General features: G+C 41.1%; 1 protein-coding gene across 2 annotated transcripts in view; it reads right to left on the reverse strand.

Annotated features, from left to right (window-relative positions):
- The window catches only part of tspan4a (tetraspanin 4a), a 134,148-nt gene that overhangs the window by 50,757 nt on the left and 63,387 nt on the right, over positions 1–20,004 (reverse strand). For both annotated transcript variants that reach the window (XM_086026418.1, XM_086026417.1), the window contains one exon: positions 3,224–3,415. In XM_086026418.1, coding sequence (XP_085882544.1) covers positions 3,224–3,415 — 192 coding nt within the window. The remainder of the gene's footprint in view (positions 1–3,223; positions 3,416–20,004) is intronic.

Here is a 20,004-nt window from a genome sequence, read left to right on the forward strand (position 1 = left end):
AAATCGATGAGAATATTCACAGGCATTCAGACTGAAGTGATCAAATAAATCCTAGTGGCTTTCTGGGGCAAAAGATTACATCTGGTAGCTCTACTAACAAAGCAATTTTATTAATGAGACAAATAAAACCATGGCATTTTAATGTAGTTGTTGTTGTGGCAAGACATGCCATGTTTGGTAAATGCTTTGAGACGAGCAATTTGTCATTGAAGTTGCTGTCGGGTTTTTTGTAGCTCGAGCCTTGACTTTTTTGTCTCATTACTTAGTGTACTTATTTCTCATGAGAACACATTTATCACTGACCTTTTCACTGGGTTGCCAATTCAACTGTTTTTTTCATCAGTTTGTTACCTGGAGAGTAACAGGCTCACTGCGTTTTGAACACAAATATGAACCCTTAAAGTCTGCTGAATTAAGTCATCAGTTGTTTCGTTGCACATTAAAGCTGTTTACCGTTGCACTGCATTAGCGGAATTAAATCAATTTGCTGTTGCAGTTTTACTGAAATGGAAGCGAGCCAATGACTTGAAATGAAATTGTACATTCAGGCTGCTGATTGTATACTTAAGTTATTGAAAAGCATCTCAACTTTCTATTTCTGTCTTGTGTGGGTCTGCTCTTTTGCGGTCAAAAGATCTTACTGAGTACTGTGTGCCTCAGAGGGGATCGAGCCTTCTGTCGCTGGTCCTTACCTGTGGAATGACCTTCCATTGGATGTTAGGCAAGCCCTCTCTCTGTCCATTTTTAAAACGGTTTGAAGACACATTTCTATAATTTGGCTTTTGATGTGACCTGAGACTGACAGTTTTGGGCTGTTTTTCCGGTATCTATTGTATACAGTATAGTGTTTTTTTTTGTTAATTTATTGCTTTCGATTGTGGTATTATGGCTATTTTATTGTTGTATGTGAAGTGCTTTCTTACAGCTGTAGCTGTTGTGAAATGCGCTATATAAAAAAAATTGTATTGTATTGTATTATCTTTTCTAGTAGTGTTAGTGATGGAATTAAAACTTCGTATGACGTGAAATGGACCATCCATCCCATCCATCCATCCATTATTGATACCACTTATCCTCACAATGGTCGCGGGGCGTGCTGGAGCCTATCCCAGCTGTCTTCGAGCAGTAGGCGGGGGACACCCCGAACTGGTTGCTAGCCAATCGCAGGGCACACAGAGACAAACAAAAAACCGCACTCACAATCACACCTAGAGGCAATTTAGAGCGTCCAATCAACCTACCTCAACCATTTTTTTTTCGGAATGTGGGAAAACCCACGCAGGCACGGGGAGAACATGTAAACACACAGGAAGGCCGGGGCCGGGATCGAACCCACGACTTCTGAACTGTGAGGCGGACGTGCTAACCAGTCAAGCACCGTGCCGCCCATAAAATGGACTCTCAAATGCCAATTTGATGGTCGAACTATTTACGATTGACCCTAAACTTGAAAGGTGACATACTATAAGATGTAAGTCTTCTGGCTATAATCATAGCGAGCATTAAAAGGTAAAAGAACCAGGCAACGGTTACCCCAGAACCTTTCAGCCTTTACCTCATGATTCTATAATGCATCACAGAGCTGATATTTTTTGTTGTAGTAGATTAAATGTTGAAAATACATTAGAAAAGGACTTTGGAAAAAAAAAAAAGTTCATATCGCAATTGCAATGTTTAAGAAAAAAAATCACAATTAGATTATTTTCCATAATCATTCAGCCCTAGACGCTATGAAATGTAAGTCATTACTCACGCGAGTCAGTTACAGCAAACATCATTCAAATCAAGACCCCGATTCACGACGAAGAGCATGTTAATGAGCTTTCCTGAGACAGTTTCTGACAGTTTGTGTAGAAATTCTTTGGTTATGCAAACTGTTGGAGCAGCTGTTCAGGTGGCTGGTCTCAGATATTCTTCAGGGTTGAAAATGCTGCATATGGAGATGCTAAGATGCAATGGTGTGCCATTTATTCGCCATCACCTCACGTTAAAGCATGATAATGCACGGCCCCCCATGTCGCAAAGATCTGTACACAATTCCTGGAAACTGAAAACATTGCAGTCCTTGCATGGCCCACATACTCACCGGCCACGTCTCCCATTTAGCATGTTTGGGATGCTCTGAATGAGCGTATAGGACAAAGTTTCTGACAAAAAAAACGATGCTTTTCATCTCTCTAATCTGTGAATGTCTTCTAATGTTATGTTTGTTAATGCTTTTAGATGTTGTGCTTTTGGTTGAGAGAAGCACAATGAGTTTGTTTATGGGTTGTGATATATAAATAAAGTTACCTTGCCCTGCCTAACGTGGCCAGTGAATGTATGTATACACATGTATTTACAAGCTCAGCTGACAGAAGCTATATGTGGCAGTAAGCTCCATGTCCTGACGAAAAGAGTGACTATCCAGTATGTCTGCACTTGGAGTTGAAACGGACGGCTGTCCTATTGTTGTCGCATTTGAAAATGTTTCTGATGGTCTCCACTAACACCAGTGCATGGTGAAGTAACGCTGCTGCATTAGTTAAGAAATTTGCTGGCTGTTGGGCAAACATTAGTGAGGTAAACTAAAGTACTTTGAAGAGATGCGTTTTTAAAAAAAACATAGTAGGGTCGCGTTTCAACTCTACCTCTTACCCAAAATCAGCTGTGAAAGGCAGTGCTCAAAGATGATCATTGAATAAGAGTCTTTATATTAAATGATGTTAAAATGTTACTTAGAATATTCATTAATTTTAACCTACTATCAATAGTTTTAGCATAGGAAATTGCATCTTTGTCTTTAAGATCAAACAGCTTCTTGATGTATTATGTTATGTTGTTTGGAGTTACGTCGCTCTATCGAACTGACATTTGTCATAGAAAGCCTCTGAAGGTCAAGAGCATTGCCTTTTTCACACTTATGTGAATATATGGAGAGCAAAATGATCAGTTTTTAAAATCCATACAGCAGTTTAGTGTAAAAAAGAAATGATGTAATAAAATGCATCCTTCTATTCCGGTTGGATTATACAGCGGACTCTTGAGATAGAATCTTTACATTTATCTGAGCACAAGGTCATTTTTCTGAGTATGTTGTCACCCTGAGAGCAGCCGTTTGAGACTAAATGTAAAACCTTTTGAAACACATCATGAGTGCTATGATCCGTTGAATCCCCATCTCTTTGCAAAGAATATCAATGTGTCAAATGTGCAGCAGGCACGATGACGACAAATAACTCACAGCAAGCAGAAGAGGACGGCTTTCTTTGACGGCCCCCACGCAGCCAAGGCAGCCGATCACCATGATGATGGTTCCCAGCGCGATGAGCAGGTTGGCTGCCGACAAGGAGGGAAGGGATGCCGACAGGGTGGCAAAGTTTCCCTGGGTCACTGAGAGCCAAACGCCCACCCCCAGTATGCCGCATCCTCCCAGCTGCAGAGGAAACACAAGAGACATTATACTGTCAGTCGGGCAACAAACAAAAAGATACACAGGTGGAGGCTTGAAAACAGCGCTAACATTGCCAGGTTAACAAGGCACATCGTCTGTGACCTTCAGAGATTTTTGAGGGATTTGTTTGTGTCGTGCATACCGTACACCCGGCATGCCGGCCACCAGTAGGCAACACTCTGAGACGAGCTTTCAAGGATTACATTTTTGATGAAATTGGGAAAAAGACAATAGCAACATGCAAGGTTTGGAACTCACAGGTAAGAGACACAACATTCTATGACATTTACCTTTGTCTGTCAGACGCAGGTAAGCTATGAACTATGAAGCTAAGCTAGCATGGTTAGCTTGACAGTTTAGCTCACCACTAGCTGGTCAAATATTAACTGAACACAATGTTGGTTATGCATTTCATTAAGAAGAAAATAAAGTGATAGATTAGACACTAGAGAGACTGTAATCTTGAAACCATACCATAAAAAAAATCAGTATTAAAGCATATAAATGTATACAGTAGACACCACTTTCAGTTCCGCCATATTTGATGTGGCATGGCCCCCCGCGGGGTAAACTAATGCACGTCAACTTGATGGAACTTGAAAAAGCGACAACCTACAAAGTACACAGAATCAATGCCTCTCATTCACCCATTTACACACATCAATGCATTTGGTAAACAGAATGTCACCGAAAACAACATATGTAGTTTTTGAATGTGTCAATTACTCATGTTTACTCCCACAAAGAACATATTTCAATATTTATCCTTGCAGTAAAAAAATGCATTCTTCTAAATAATGTAAGCATAAATATATTTCTTTCATACTATTAAGTTGATTCATTTTTTCAGATGTAAATTTGTGTGTTTGTTTGATTTTTAGAGAAATCAATGTACTTTTATTGTGTTATGATCAATGGAAAAACATGTTATTGTTACTGTATGTTGTGACTGAGCAAGATTGTTTGACTCAATGCGGCTTCTACCCTTTTGGATGCCTTAAGATGAAAAGTCCGACAGTGCCTCCCACCCTACCGTTTTTCATGGCCCGAAAATTCACGCATGACATGATGCATTTGATGATTTCACAATGCATCCCCTCACGCAAATTGGAGCTCCCCACAGACGATGGTGCCCAACGCACTGTGCGTTATCTGCACATAGGGAGCGGCAGCCCCTAAGACTTGACTTACGACTTGCTTGAACCAAGTAATGACTTGACTCGACTTACTTGAAATTTGGTGACGACTTGATTTTTTTCCCCCAGTAACTTGTTTGAGACTGGAAAGTTACAACTTGAGATTTACATGCTACAATAATAAAAAAAATGTCTCTGCCATTCCCTCCAGGACTTCATAATGCTACAATTGCACCAACTGATGGAAATTCAACCAATCATCAACAATCAATTATTCACAGCCTTGTGTTTATTTTCAATTGTAACTTTTCAGCTATTTTGGCCTATCAATTGTATTTTTTTTATTTTTTATTTTTATTTTTTTATATATTTAGACCTAAGTAGCACTCAGGTGCGTTTCAAGTCTCTAGTCTAGCCGATCAAAGGCATCCCTTCATCACACGCTTGCGTCCTCACTAACTTGTTGAAAGATGCGTGATGTGATGTGTGATGTGCTTATTTACCAACAAATGATAGCTGAAGACTGTGCTCAACATTTAGAGAATGGTCTTTGTTAAATCGATGAAAACAATTTTGTTTTAGGTGCAATGTAATGAAACATAATTGACAAGCACTTTTGATCGGCAATACATAGAGAATAGCTGAAACTCACTGACAGCATACCAGAGAGAGGAGGCTATCGAGAAAAATTTGTTTTTTGTCAGAAATTATTTTCCAGTATTCACAGAGGTGTTTGTTTTACAAATTTGCATTCATTTGTGTGATTTGGTCACATCTGTGAAAAACAATCAGTAAAGAAAGGACTGTATGTAACATGCCAAGAATAGGATATTTTGTGATATTAAATAGGGAGTATTTTCAGGAGGGAACATTGTTAATTGTTGGTTAAGAGACGTTAGTCAATATGCTCAGTCTAAATGTGAGACTCATTCGGGCTGGTTCACCAATTACCAAGTACAATAACTCAGCCATTGGCCCACCCATCCATCCAATTTCTGTAGCTTTGTCTTCATTAGAGTCGCGGGTGAGCTGGAGCATATACAAGCTGACTTTGCGACAGGTAGGGTGCAACCTGCATTGATCGCCTTCCAGTTGCATCAGATGACCCATTAAAACCCAAAGTATGGACATTACGACTAGCTGCACTATGGAAGGGCCCTTAAGAGATGCACAGAACTCTCAAATTGCTTGGACAAGAATTTGACTGACTCTGACATCTCTCTTCTTGTGCACGTGTTTTGTGTGTGTGTGTGTATATGAATGTAAGAGTAAAGATATTTTTCATATTATTTCTTTTGCTATAGTAAAACCACGACAGTAGGAGATGTGGAGTTGCCATGGCAATGGCAGAGACAATATTCTCTTCACTACAACCCACTGTACCGTCCATCACAATGATTTCGAAGGATGCATGATAAAGGGAAATTACTACATAGTGTGACTTTATGTGATACAGACTTATGCTAAAATCTTGTAAAAGAAAATTCACTTGTGCAGCGTGTTATCTCATATCCCTTAGCCAGAATTAAAATAGGAGTTCAGTAGTGACGTTTATTTGTTTGACTTTTCCTGCTGTGACATGTGTTTTTCTCACTTGAACATTCGAACATCCTTTGGACTCTCCCCACTATCCTGACTGCGTTTTGACTTAAAAGAAGAATGAGTTTCCCGAACAAAAATGTGAACTACTATAAGACAAACGAGCAATTTCAGCAAGAAACATACAGGTTTTAATATTTGAAAGCAGTTGGAATTAGGAGCTACTGTGTGAACACTTCAGCTTCTCAGAGAACAAATCGGTTGCTCGAGTCCACAGCGGCTCAGTTTTTAACCTCTATGTGTGCTTATTAGGAGCATCATTTTGTGAGGAACACAAAAGATTGTGGAGGGAGCAGCATGTTTATGATGCACATCAGTTATGGGTTCAGATATGTCTACGGGAAACACAAACACACACACCATTACAATTTGCGCCAACTCCCAAAGGCTCTAAGATTTACATAACTAAAATACAAGATTACTGTTTCCCCCTGATTTTTTTTTTTTCTAGCTTTAGTACAACATCTTATTTAATGAGTTCTCCAACTGGAAGTAGGGCAAAGCAAAAATTAAAGGAGCTGGTATGGTTGATTCCGGTTTTGCTCACGATCCGTCACAGCTGTGAGATCTCAGCAGATAGCAAATTAAGGGTCTGGGGGTTCGTGTGACTCACAACAAAGGCTTAATACACCACAGAGTGTGTCCTTTAATGAAGATTGGCTACCGAGTGATGGGTGAAGGATGAAAGGGAATGCCGGGACTAGATGACGGTGAACATTTTGAGCTCATATGCTCATAACATGGATGTTACTCATATTCTGCAAACTGCAACGCATGTTCATTTAAGACATGTCTCCATATCAAATGTACAACCAGACTTCCGCATTTACAAAGATATACCGGCCATATACCGTACATACTGGCCATCTCTCACAGACTGACACAGAAGAGGTAACTGAGATGTTTTCATCACCTTTTTGACCGACAGGATGTAATAAAAGTACAGAAATGTTACAGAGGGATTCAATTATTCAAATATGACCATTGATGATTCTTGGGTGAGTTTCCATAGCAAGGAAGATGAGACACTATTCCCAGTTCATCAGACCATGATGATGAATACAAAACCATCTCCCATGGAGTTCTCATCAATTTCTCTCTTTTTCCTTTTTATTAAGTCCAACTCACACGCAGCAAAAGACAAGCAGCCAAGTTGACTCCCAGTCATAGTATATAACTTTTTATTGTGTAGCAGCTCATTGGCAATGTTTCATCTTTTATTAGGGGATTTCATTTACTCGATGTGTCTAATACTATTTAAAAATTCCTGGACTAAAAGGAGTGTGGAATACGTAATTGAGGATAAAGTACATAGGTCTGTAACTGGCATTGAGATTACAAAGAACAGAACAGTCATCGGCTCTACAAGTAGGCCAGGGGAGTAACGGAATACATGCACCAGCGTTAGATATTCAGGATACAAACAAAATGTAACTGTATACAGTTACTATCGCAGAAAAAAAAAAGCACAATCAGATTACAGGTACATTTAATGAAAATGTGGATTGTTTTGCAGGATTACATTTTGAATGCAGGTCAAGAGACCCCGCAGACTGTTAAATGGACTTCGCTAATATGCGTTCTTATTATCATTGCCAGGAGCTTTTTAACTTTTAATGTATTTATTTATTTGTATGTTTTTATACCCTTGGTTTTGTTTCTTTTTTGGCTGACTGTGTACCTTGTGTATGAATGTACTTCTTGCTACCGGACACCTCGAATTTCCCCATTGGGGACTAATAAAGTATCTATCATCTATCCATCTATCCATCCATCCATCCATCCATCCATCCATCCATCTATCTATCTATCACTCTATCTATCTATCCATCTGATAGTTCAACAGTATCTATAGAGAAATCACAATTCTGCCCTTGTTCCTTACCACCGGTACCGTGGTTCCACTGGTGTTACTAATGTAAGACTAGTGGCGGAATAACTGAACTACTCTACTCAACTACAACAAGCTTATTTAATAATAATAATAATAATAATAATAATAATAATAATAATAATAATAATAATAATAATAATAACAGGAACCTGAATATAATACCTCGTGACCGTGGAAAAGTGTCAAGTGTTGTTGCCTTGCTGCTTTATGTAAAAAGCACCGCTGGATTCATCATTTGTACCAATAAGCACTTAAGGGATGTCAAAGGGCTGGACAAATCAAGGCTAGCACTTGCAAGCTTTGAAAGCCATCTTCATATTTATCTGCTACCTGAACAACAACCCCAACTAACAAAAAGGCTTTCTGATGTGAATTCTAAAAAAAGAAAAAGAGCGTTATCAAACTACAGACTTACTTGCTATGACACATCAAAGTGTCACACGCTGTTGTCTCCTCACAAATGTGATTATTATTATTATCACTTTTCATACTTGAAATATAGCCCTACGGTGGCAGTCAATAAAACTCACTTTGCCTGCTAAAATGAAAAAAACCTTTGAGGCATTACGGCAATGAAACATATAACAAAATAATAAAATACCTGACTACATCTGGAGCATGTTCAGGGGCTTACAATTAGGGATGCACAATGAACTTTATTTTCCAACTGTTACTGATAACCGATAGGTGTAAATAGGGCAAATGCTCTGTGCTAAAGAAAAACTAAAATAAACACTTGTATTGGTTTTTATCCATCCATCCATCCATTATCTGTACCGCTTCTCCTCACAAGGGTCGCGGGGCGTGCTGGAGCCTATCCCAGCTGTCTTTGGGCAGTAGGCGGGGGACACCCTGAACTGGTTGCCAGCCAATCGCAGGGCACACAGAGACAAACATCCGCACTCACAATCACACCTAGGGCCAATTTTTTAGAGTATCCAATCAACTTACCATGCATGTTTTTGGAATGTGGGAGGAAACCGGAGTGCCCGGAGAAAACCCACGCAGGCACGGGGAGAACATGCAAACTCCACACAGGGAGGCCGGAGCCGGGATCGAACCCACGACCTCTGAACTGTGAGGCGGACGTGCTAACCAGTCGACCACCGTGCCGCTATTGGTTTTTAATTTTGTGTTAATTTAAACTTTATCAAAAAGGTTTTGTTATTCTTTTCACTAGTATGCATAATTTAAAAGTAGTAAATTGATTCACACAATCAAATTGTGGTATGCACCTGCAACAAAAAAAAGGTAGACCTTTTTTTTGCACTAGAGCATAATATATTACAACAAACTTAAATATGGATTTTATTGTTATGTGATGCCGATGAGTGGCACATATGTCGTTTTTGTGTTGAGTGCTGATATTTCTCATTTCATGAACGCTTTACTCCGTTCGCGAGCGAGAGAGAGAGAGGGAGCAAACATGCGCTTCCTGCTTCGATGTCTACCACGGGCATAAACACACAGAGTTTTGGTTGTTAATCAACGCGAGTTTACTGAATAATGGCTGCTTAATCCATAGAAGATGCTACGACGTGTTAGCGTACCAAATAGGAGCGTTAAATCAAACACACCGTAACGTGTGTATGCTAACTGCAGCTAGCTTCTAGACACAACTGTGCCTATGTCAGATATGAAATCAGGCATAAGCCATAACTTGCTTCCTTTTTTTAAATGATTGGGCATCCCCATCGTGCTGCCATGAAAGGCAGGTTTGTATTGTATTGAGTATATTCGGTGAAATGCGCCGTAACTTTCGCACTCTGTTGCCAACACGAATTAGCCCTTACAGTGTGTAAGGCTTGCACTACTTTACCCACAATGCTTCTGTTTACACCCGGATTATCACCACTGCGCATGTGCGTTGCAGATAGGAAAACAGCCAGCGGGAGAAGAGCGAGACGCGGCAGTCTCGAAAGAAAAATAACGTGCCAAATAAATAAATATATAAATAAACGACGCGTCGACGATTAGAATTAATTGTCGACGATTTTGATCATCGACGTAGTCATGATTAGTCGACTAATCATGGCATCCCTACTTAGCAGTGACATTTCATCAATGCACATTGCACGGACATACACACATATTTTAAATAAAGGCAAGGCCCTAAACATTTTGTTTCTACTGGCCATTTTCATTTGAAGACATTTCAAGAAACAAAATATAAGCAACTGATTAAAATGATCACCATAGCTGCACTTCAACCTACCGTGTGCACACTGCAGCTCAATCCCAATTTTTTTGCCGACATTTTTTTTAATGCAGTGTGAAGAGTACAATTCCGATTTTTTCAAATGGGACCTGGGCCTTTTGTGGATATAAATCAGATATGTATGCGATGCGTCTGCAGCATGAACACTCATCTGCACACATCCGACGTATATGCCACTTCATCAAAGGCGCAACATGCGTTCCGCGCGGGCACGAGGTAGTGCTCGGGGAACTACTGACATCGTCCGAGAATCTGCAAAGTTGTTTTGGTTGTTGTTGTTACATTTGACTTTGATTTAATCCAACTTAAAACATGAAGCATAAAATGTTACATTTGTGGTCATAGTGTAACCCGGCCACACAGACAGTATATTTATTACGCACAGCAAAGACATGAGATCATCTTTAGTAGACGTCTCTATAAAATGAGGAGATAGAGGGCTGTCATCTCAAATCCCTCAAAATATTTCTACCTCCTCATGCCTCGCTACTCTGGTGATATGAGATGATAAAATGAGTCCCTACACGCGGAACCATATTTACCTCCTTAAACACAGTACCAAGTGATGTTTTTTTTGTGCATGTCACTCAAGGTCGTCCTTTGATTCACATCACGGAATCCTTTCATTCATATTTACAGAAATATATATATATACATCTTTTTATAATGTGAACGACAACATAAAAAGATCAAATTAGCAAGAAATCAGAAATGAGCATCACGCCCTGCGGTGTGAGCGTAGCCATAGCGTTTACTATCCACCCGATCTATTTTCTGAAGCATTTATTCTCACTGTTAGCGATTAGCTTAGCCATAGCTTGGCTCGGCTGCCCGGCTTTTGTTTACGTTGCGTCCGCCGCTCATCACGATGGCACGAGTTTGCATATGGACAGAAAGTGCAGCAGCTGGTGCTGTGGTGCAGCCAGCACACGACTGTAAATACTGAAGATGATTGTGGGCTTGAAGAGAAATCCTTCATAACAGCGCCCCGTACGCTTTCCCAACTGCCCTTTGGCAGTTGTTGAGCTCCTGGGAACTACAATCTCTCAGGACCTGAAGTGGGAGTTCAAAATCAAGAGAGTTACGACTGCAATTGTCCTATAGGATTAGCACTTTTGCCACCATTTTGCACATCTCTTTTGTGTGATTATTACTGCATTGGTCATCTCTCGCAATCTTCATAGCTGCACTTATCTGTTGTTGATCAGAATTACAGCACAAATCCATTTTCATTTCTTGACTTTCTGTACTGTCCATTTGTGTATTCATCTTCAGTCTATATTCTGTTTTGTATTCTGTTTTTTAGCGTTTTTATTTTTAATAGTACTAGTGACACTAAGTAGCAGCAATCAATTCCTCGTGTGTTATTAACACATTCATCCAACTACATCACAAAATATAATTGCTTGTATTAAATTTCAGAACACAAAAAAAGTCTGCAATCATTGCATTGCATATCTTTACTCTTACTGCTTAGCTGACCTATTATTATATCTGAAAGTGCTTCTTCCTCGCCAGAAATCAGATATCAGAGATGGTGATGATGACGCTACTCACAGCTAATTCGTAACAATTTCACGGCCAGGCTTGTTGTGGGTGAGCAGCTCCACGGTGACAACAAGGTGCTCCTCCACAAACTCTTGGCTTGTAAACTATCAATTTGTTTACCACAGAACTTGCCCTTGTAACATTGTCATTCGGTGGTCTAATAAAAGCTGACTGTTGGACACCCACACTCAGACAAAGAGTGCTACTTTAACTGATTCCTATTTGTCCTTACAACCCATCCACTTCAGTGCGTTTCAAGCTGTAATGAGACTCGAGATTGGACTTTTTCCATCACTGCCATCGCCTCTGCACAAGCCAGCACACTGGTTTTTATTTTGCATATGTAGACAGCAAATATTTCAATATTTATTTACCTTGTAAAAAAAAAAGGAATTTGGCATCCATTCTTTTCGTGGTGCAACTTGACACTGCAGGCCTGAATGCACACTTCTGTTTGTGTGTTGTGAGCTCAGATGAAATGACTATGGTGACACTGCAAAACATTAGATATGTATTCCATCTTGGACAAACACACTGAGTTACATTGTATATGAAATGCGCTATATAAATAAAGCTGCTTCTACTCGGACTGCATAGCAAAGTGTCCCAAGTCTGATATGTGCAGTTCAGATTGCCTGAAAAAATAAGCTGTGTGTAACATACAGGCAAAAAAATAGAAAGTGGCCATTTTTTGCAGCATGAACATACTGTAGCATTGTACTACTCACGCTATATGCTATAGCATGTAATCTCATATGTTGCATTCACTGAACCTTGGCGCGTAAACCATCTCAGAGAGCATTACTGAATTCTGACAGGAGCATGTAAAGGCTCTGATAGACCAAAAAGACGCTGGCCAACAGTGACAGACGCTTACCCCCTGTGACGTCCTGCCGGCTGTCGGCACGTCACGCTAGCAAAACACACCGCTATGACAGACAGTGATGCTGACCATTAAAGTAACTTCTGCGCATGCGTGAGATGTAATACCCTTCCATACCATCGGTGGCGCTAGTCACCATTTCTCATGGTTAGAAAAATCGGAAAGATGTTGGCCGGTGGCGGATTATAAAAATGTAAACAATGCAGCTATATTCTTCGCTCACAATGAACTCCCACGCGAAGTAAACCATCACGTTCTTGACACGGTATTGTGAAATACTTACATTGTCAACTCTCGCTCTTGTACTTGTGTGATTAAGGCAGCGGAGGCGTGCTTCTTTCCGCATTTGTCACTTCCCGTTGGTGCTCCGAGAGCTGATGTGCTAGCTAACAGCCAATCAGAGCGACCAAATGTCACGACTGGCGATGCCGATTCAACATACGTAAACGCCCCCAAGACGCTTACAGACGGGTTAGGACACTACGACGGTGGCCACTACACCAAACAGACGGCGCATTCAGACGCCACGACGCTTCACGACCTCCGACGTCGGTTTGGTCTATCAGGGCCTTTAGCCTCCCCATGACCATCCCTCTTGTGCATGCAAAGCCTGCAGACAGTCAACTGCATTGCCATTTATTGTTCATCTGTTTGCCATGCCTCACCTGGGAAAAATGGCACACTTGACCTACTTTCAGTTATAAAATTCTAACAGCATCTGTTCATTCTGGAAATCATCATTCCTCTACTTATTGGAGAGAAATACATTAAAAGTCTCCCCTTCTTGTCGGCAGACAGATTTCATGGGTTGGGAGCGGAGAGGAGAAAGCGCCAACGAATAATATTTCAATATAAAACAGCAATCAGACTTTTGGCATGATACCCTGACCTCCAATAAGCAAAACCTTTTACGTCTCAGTTCAATTCACTTACTTGACACTGTGCTGTGAATGCAGAAAGAGCTTTCATTCCATTTGTCTTCACAAGTGACCAAGATTTTTTTTAATAAGTCGCTAGTTTCGGCCTTGTGGAATGAAAAAAAAATAGAAAAGAAAAGAACCAAGCTGATCAAATAAATGTATCGTAAATTTCCCCCACCGTGTGAATCAAGTATTACCCGAGGAAGTCAAACTGCACAGCTCGTAGTTCACTCTCAAGGTACTCGCTCTTTAATACAGGATTACATTTTGATTATCAGTCCAATTTAACCTCAGCCTGAAACAACATCCATCCATCCATTATCTATACCGCTTTATCCTCACGAGGGTCGCGGCGGTGCTGCAGCCTATCCCAGCTGTCTTCGGGCAGTAGGCGGGGGACACCCTGAATCGGTTGCCAGCCAATCGCAGGGCACACAGAGACAAACAAACATCCGCACTCACAATCACACCTAGGGGCAATTTAGAGTATCCAATCAACTTACCATGCATGTTTTTGGAATGTGGGAGGAAACCGGAGTACCCGGAGAAAACCCACGCAGGCACGGGGAGAACATGCAAACTACACACAGGGAGGCCGGAGCCGGGATCGAACCCACGACCTCCGAACTGTGAGGCGGACGTGCTAACCAGTCGTCCACCGTGCCGCCCTGAAACAACATTAATGCAGCAATTACGAAATACACACAGGAATGCAGCTCCGATAACAATGCAGAGGTCTGGTGTAGCGTTGACATGAATAAGGGAGAATATATAGAAAGTAGGATGTATATTAATAGTCTATTAAATTATGTACACCGAATTTTCCCCTTGACTTCTGTGGTGGGACTCATGCACATAGATAATTCATGAATGTAAATTATCTACGTGTTCTGCTCACATGTGCAAACAGACTCAGATACGCTTTACAGTCAGGAATATCTTTTAATCTAGCGAAAGGGTGCAGGTGGATTAATTAATATATCAACATGATCCTCCATCAGTTTTTAGTGTATGAGTGAGTATTTGCGTGTACAGCCATGGCATAGCAGATCTCTCACACTGTATGGCCTCTTGCCAAGTTCAAGGAAATGGAGATCACGGCACATCATCCTCAGAGAAGATAATGTTAGATTTCCTTACGTATGACTTTATAAATTGTCATTACAAAAGACAGAAGCTCTTGTTAATGCTTGGATGATGCAACTCTATGGCTAAAGTGATTTTTAGGAATGGTATACCAGCGTGTCAAGCTCTGTCATGACAACTTCAAAATTACCAAATTATTCATGAACAATGCAACACCAAAGTACTTTCAATCCATCAAATATTTTAATGGACATTTTTGAACATTTTGGGTAAAATAAAAACCTTCAAAATCAGACGTATAGCAGTTAACTGATGAATCATAGTAATTTGGAGGGTCTTGAATGTTGCACAAATCGGTAACTAGTAGCATCGATGAAGACTACTGTTGTTGAAAAGTCTCACTACTTACATGCCGTATTCGAATACAATTTTAATATGTCATGGTATCGATACTACGCTGCGCGTGCCCACAACGTCCACCGCGCGCACTCTGCAGGCAGTGCAGCCTACCCGGCAGACAGCCTCCGGCAGTCAGTCCACGCTGCGACCCTGCTTGCAGTTCCGTGTTTTGCTGCTGCTAAGTATGGCCAGTGCGGTGGCGGCAGGAGGGCCAAATCAGCCAGTCTTGTTCATCCATCCATCCATCCATCCATTATCTATACCGTTTATCCTCACAAGGGTCGCAGGCGTGCTGGAGCCTATCCTGGATGTCATCGGGCAGTAGGCGGGATACACCCTGGACTGGTTGCCAGCCAATCGCAGGGCACACAGAGACAAACAAACGTTCACACTCACAATCACACATAGGGGCAATTTACGGTGCCCAACTAACCTACCATGCATGTTTTTGGAATGTGGGAGGAAACCGGAGTACCAGGAGAAAACCTGGGGAGAACATGCAAACTCCACACAGGGAGGCCAGGCCGGGATTGAACCCACGACCTCTGAATTATGAGGCGGACGTGCTAACCAGTCGAACACCGTGCAGCCTTGTTCATGTTAATAAAAAATATGTTATGCCTTTTTAAAGTATTTGTCATTTTTTTATCCCAGCGGTATCGAAAAGGGTATCGAGTATTTTACTGGGTAGCGATATCGAGTTTGACATTTTTAGTATGGTGACAACCCTAAAAAAGACATTTGGTGGGGATAAGAATCAGGATTTTTGGGCCTTGGTGGAGGTCTAGTCCAGTGCCTGATACAGAGATAGGTGCCAGTCTGTTGAAAAGTTGGCTGTTCTAAAGTCATCCTGCTCATCACAACAGCCAGAAGCCATAATACAATGCAAGTTTAGCTCTGTGGGAAATCACCAGAGCAACACATGGTGTTAAAAAAAGAAAAAAAAAAAGAAATCAGCCTGCAGCAGACTTGAGGAGAAACTGTCAAGCCAATACCTGCAGGCCCACCCGCTGCTTTTCTTGCCATTCATATTCACTGCACTGCCATAATCTGCTTAATCATCTATATGTCTCTATGTTTTTTATGCCCATCAGATCATAATTACTGGAGCAGCAGCATCCAGTGGAGAAGTTGCGGTTACATTTTAATGGTGTGCAAACAGCTTTGTGTCATGGAGCATTTAAAATGAAGGAGAAAGCTCGCTACCACCACGCTTGGTTTAAGTGGTTGTTGACTTTCTATTCACATTGTAAGCACTCAATAAGCCTCTGAAAGTATGTCTAAAAAGAAGACAGGCCACTCACGGTAAGAATCTGCAGAGCCCAAAACACAGCCGTCTACATCCTACTATAAATAAACTAGTAGAGAATAGAAGGCCCATGGAAGATGCAAAGGGAAAAAAGGGGGGGGTGGAAGGGGGGAGGGGGGCGTAGGACGCTGCAAAGGGTAATCAATAAATCTCTAATCTCACGAGTATTCCCTCCTCCAGCTCTCTGTGCAGTTTGGAACACACACATACGTAAACCCTGAAATGGGCACGCACGCACACACACACACACACACACACACATGCATGCCTCCAGCTGCCTACAGGTCTGGTCTCATTATATCGACTGGGATTGGGTGGAGACTGATTTGTTGCCGCGGCGCCTGGTTTGTCAGACATGGTGACAGCAGTCCTCCACTTCCACTGCAAAGTCAGAGTGGAGGGACCAGCTGACAAACACATAATATGCTTTAGCTTATTTCCCTTATGTCAAGTGTGGGAAAATGTCCATAAATCACACATTAAACATCCTAAAGGTAGATGTACTGTACCTTGCCATCAACTCACTGCAGAAGCACATTATTGATTTTACTGACTGAATACTGAGACTTGAGACACCAGCATTCACATTATTGCTGTTTGCTTTTACTGTACATATACATATACATATATATTATATATATACACACATATATATATATATATATATATATATATATATATATATATATATATATATATATATATATATATAGGTCAGAGGTCGTGGGTTCGATCCCGGCTCCGGCCTCCCTGCGTGGAGTTTGCATGTTCTGCCCGTGCCTGCGTGGCTTTTCTCCGGGTACTCCGGTTTCCTCCCATATTCCAAAAACATGCATGGTAAGTTGATTGGACTCTCTAAATTGCCCCTAGGTGTGTTTGTGAGTGCGGATGTTTGTCCCTGTGTGCCCTGCAATTGGCTGGCAACCAATTCAGTGTGTCCCCTGCCTACTGCCCGAAGACAAATGGGATAGGCTCCAGCACGCCCGCGACTCTTGTCAGGATAAGTGGTATCGATAATGGATGGATGGATATATACACACACAGACACAGCTGGACATCCTCTAACCGTCACGAAGTGCCCGTCTGCATATTTAGCTGACCCACGTGGTCCAAGTACGTCCCTCATCGCTGACAGCCAATCGCCATCAAGAACTTAATGTACACGTCACACGCAGGGGCCGCACAAGCAGACATGCCGGCAAATGTAGAAAATATAACAAATAAAAACAACAAACACACACACACACGGTCAGCATGGTGATCTGTGAAATAAAATCAATATGGGGGTACGTGGGACCGAAAGGTATATAACACTGTTTTATTTGTTTTTTTTTTCATTCATTGACTGAGTGTAAGGTGTGCGGCACCTGTGTGTGACATGGCACTGGTTAAGGCCGTTCCCGACGCCGTTTGACTGACTCAGACTGACTGGGACCATGTGGGTCGGCTAAATATGCTAGACGGAAGCCCGGTTAAAATAACAGATGGACTGACCGATAGGTAATTATTATTTGGTGCGGCTTGACAAATAGACAGCTAGACGGATGGCGGAAGGGTACCCAGACTGCAGACCGATGGCGATTGACGGACACGCAAATTTTAGTAAAATGCCCACCTCTGCTATTATGATTGCATACATGTACTCAGTATGTTAACTAACTAAACTTTCTTTGAACCAATCTACGAAAGGCTTCATTAAGCCGTTTGCCAAAGAATGCTTTTTGTTAGCTATGTGAGAAGCCATCCAGAAATGATTTTTAAGGGTCTTCCATTTGCAGGGGTGGTGCTATACCAGGACGAGAGCCCAATCAGAAGTATGTGTAGACCCAGTTAAGCAGCAACAACATTTTATTTTATATTTTTCATAGACCGCGCACATTTGCAGTTGAACAGGGAACCTAAGAAATATATATTTTTCTCAGCAAAATGTAAAGTCATTCTCAGCTGGATCAATATCGAAAGTAATGCAGCAAGCCTGCTTCAGTGTTATTCATCAAACAGAACCCTGGTGGACCACAGTGGTGCATCTGAAAATGTATGAATCCGGTTTGGAAAGTCTGAACTGATTTGCAAGTTCAAGAGGTAACATTTTCTCCATGCCTCCAAGATATGGCATGTCTTGATTTTCGTGCCGGGGCAAGTCAGCTTTTAATTATGTGAAGAACACAGAGTAACCTTGTATATGAAATGTGCTATATGACCACCATGGATCACAATGGTGAGCTGTGATTGCACAGGCCAACTTTACATCATCGGTATGGAGATCTTATTGCAATTACTTATAAACGTACTTTGCATGCATCAATCTCCTGCATGGACTATAGCGAGTCTTTTTCTGCTTCAGCAAGTCAAAGACTGTGTGCGGCTCTCCTGCAGTGATATTAAAGGGATGAGAGGAGCCAACTTGATTGGCCAGGAAGCAAGTTGGCTGTATTCCTTCCTTCCTTCCGCCATTAAATGACATTAATGACATTAAATGATTGTACCTGGAAAGAGCAACACAAATATATCAACAGTATATTAACAAAAATGTCACCTACAGTACAACTTCCCTCCCTCAAATTATTTATATATATATGCGTTTGTATATATATATATATATATATATATATACATATGCTATATATATATATATATATATATATATATATATATATATATATATATGTAACACTTTGGCAGAAGGATGTAAATGTGGTGGACATGGCCATATTTAAAAGAGCATTTTGCACTTTAGGCAGCTCTGATGGTTTACCCCAAGGAACATTTGGGAGCATAGCAGAAGTGCAAAATTAGGCTTTAAAGAGATATAACTGGAAGTGTTAGTGGATGGAGTCAAACAAATATTACCAAGTTACAGAAAATAAATCGATCATCATTGTCTGCTCTGCACTGGCATCACTTTGTGTGCTGGTTTGCACCTGACTTTCAGACTTGGTATTTAAGATGAAAAGCAGCCATAGCCCTATGCCTAAGGTTTCTTAAAACATTAAAACACATTGCCTGTGCTAAATTAATCTACTTGCAGATACTCCTGCATGGCAAATATGCATTTTTAGCACATGCAGTCCTGGCTGGACCAAGTTAGTAGGACAGCTTCTACAACAATTTCCATGAGCAATCAAGTTGGCACCTGATTTTGCATGCGCAAACCTTTAGTCAGTCTTTCCCTAAGTGTTCAGGAAAGTGCCCTTGAATTGCAGTGTGAAATAATTAAATTGTAATCCAAGTCTCCTACAGACTATAAGAGCACCAATGGGGAGCACTTAAAGTTGCGTCTGGCGCTATAAACTGCCCTCCTACAATGATGTCTTTATTTGACTGTGTGGAGTAATCATCACATCAAATGACAACAGACACCCAATCCAGCACATGTCCATCCCTATTTTTAACAATGACCACAAACATCAAGTTGCACTCACTACAAATCATGTGACAAAAACCACACATTATTGTCCCTCCCCAAAAAAGGTGAGGCCATCACAAGTACTGGATTGTTGCCATTTAGAGAGGATTGTCGTCAAGGGTAAAGTCAGGAAGACACACAAAATTGAACGATAATGAGCCTGAAATGTAGTC

Source organism: Filicampus tigris, chromosome 3, assembly GCF_054856515.1.
Source record: "Filicampus tigris isolate MCC_2025a chromosome 3, RoL_Ftig_1.0, whole genome shotgun sequence".
NCBI lineage: Eukaryota > Metazoa > Chordata > Actinopteri > Syngnathiformes > Syngnathidae > Filicampus > Filicampus tigris.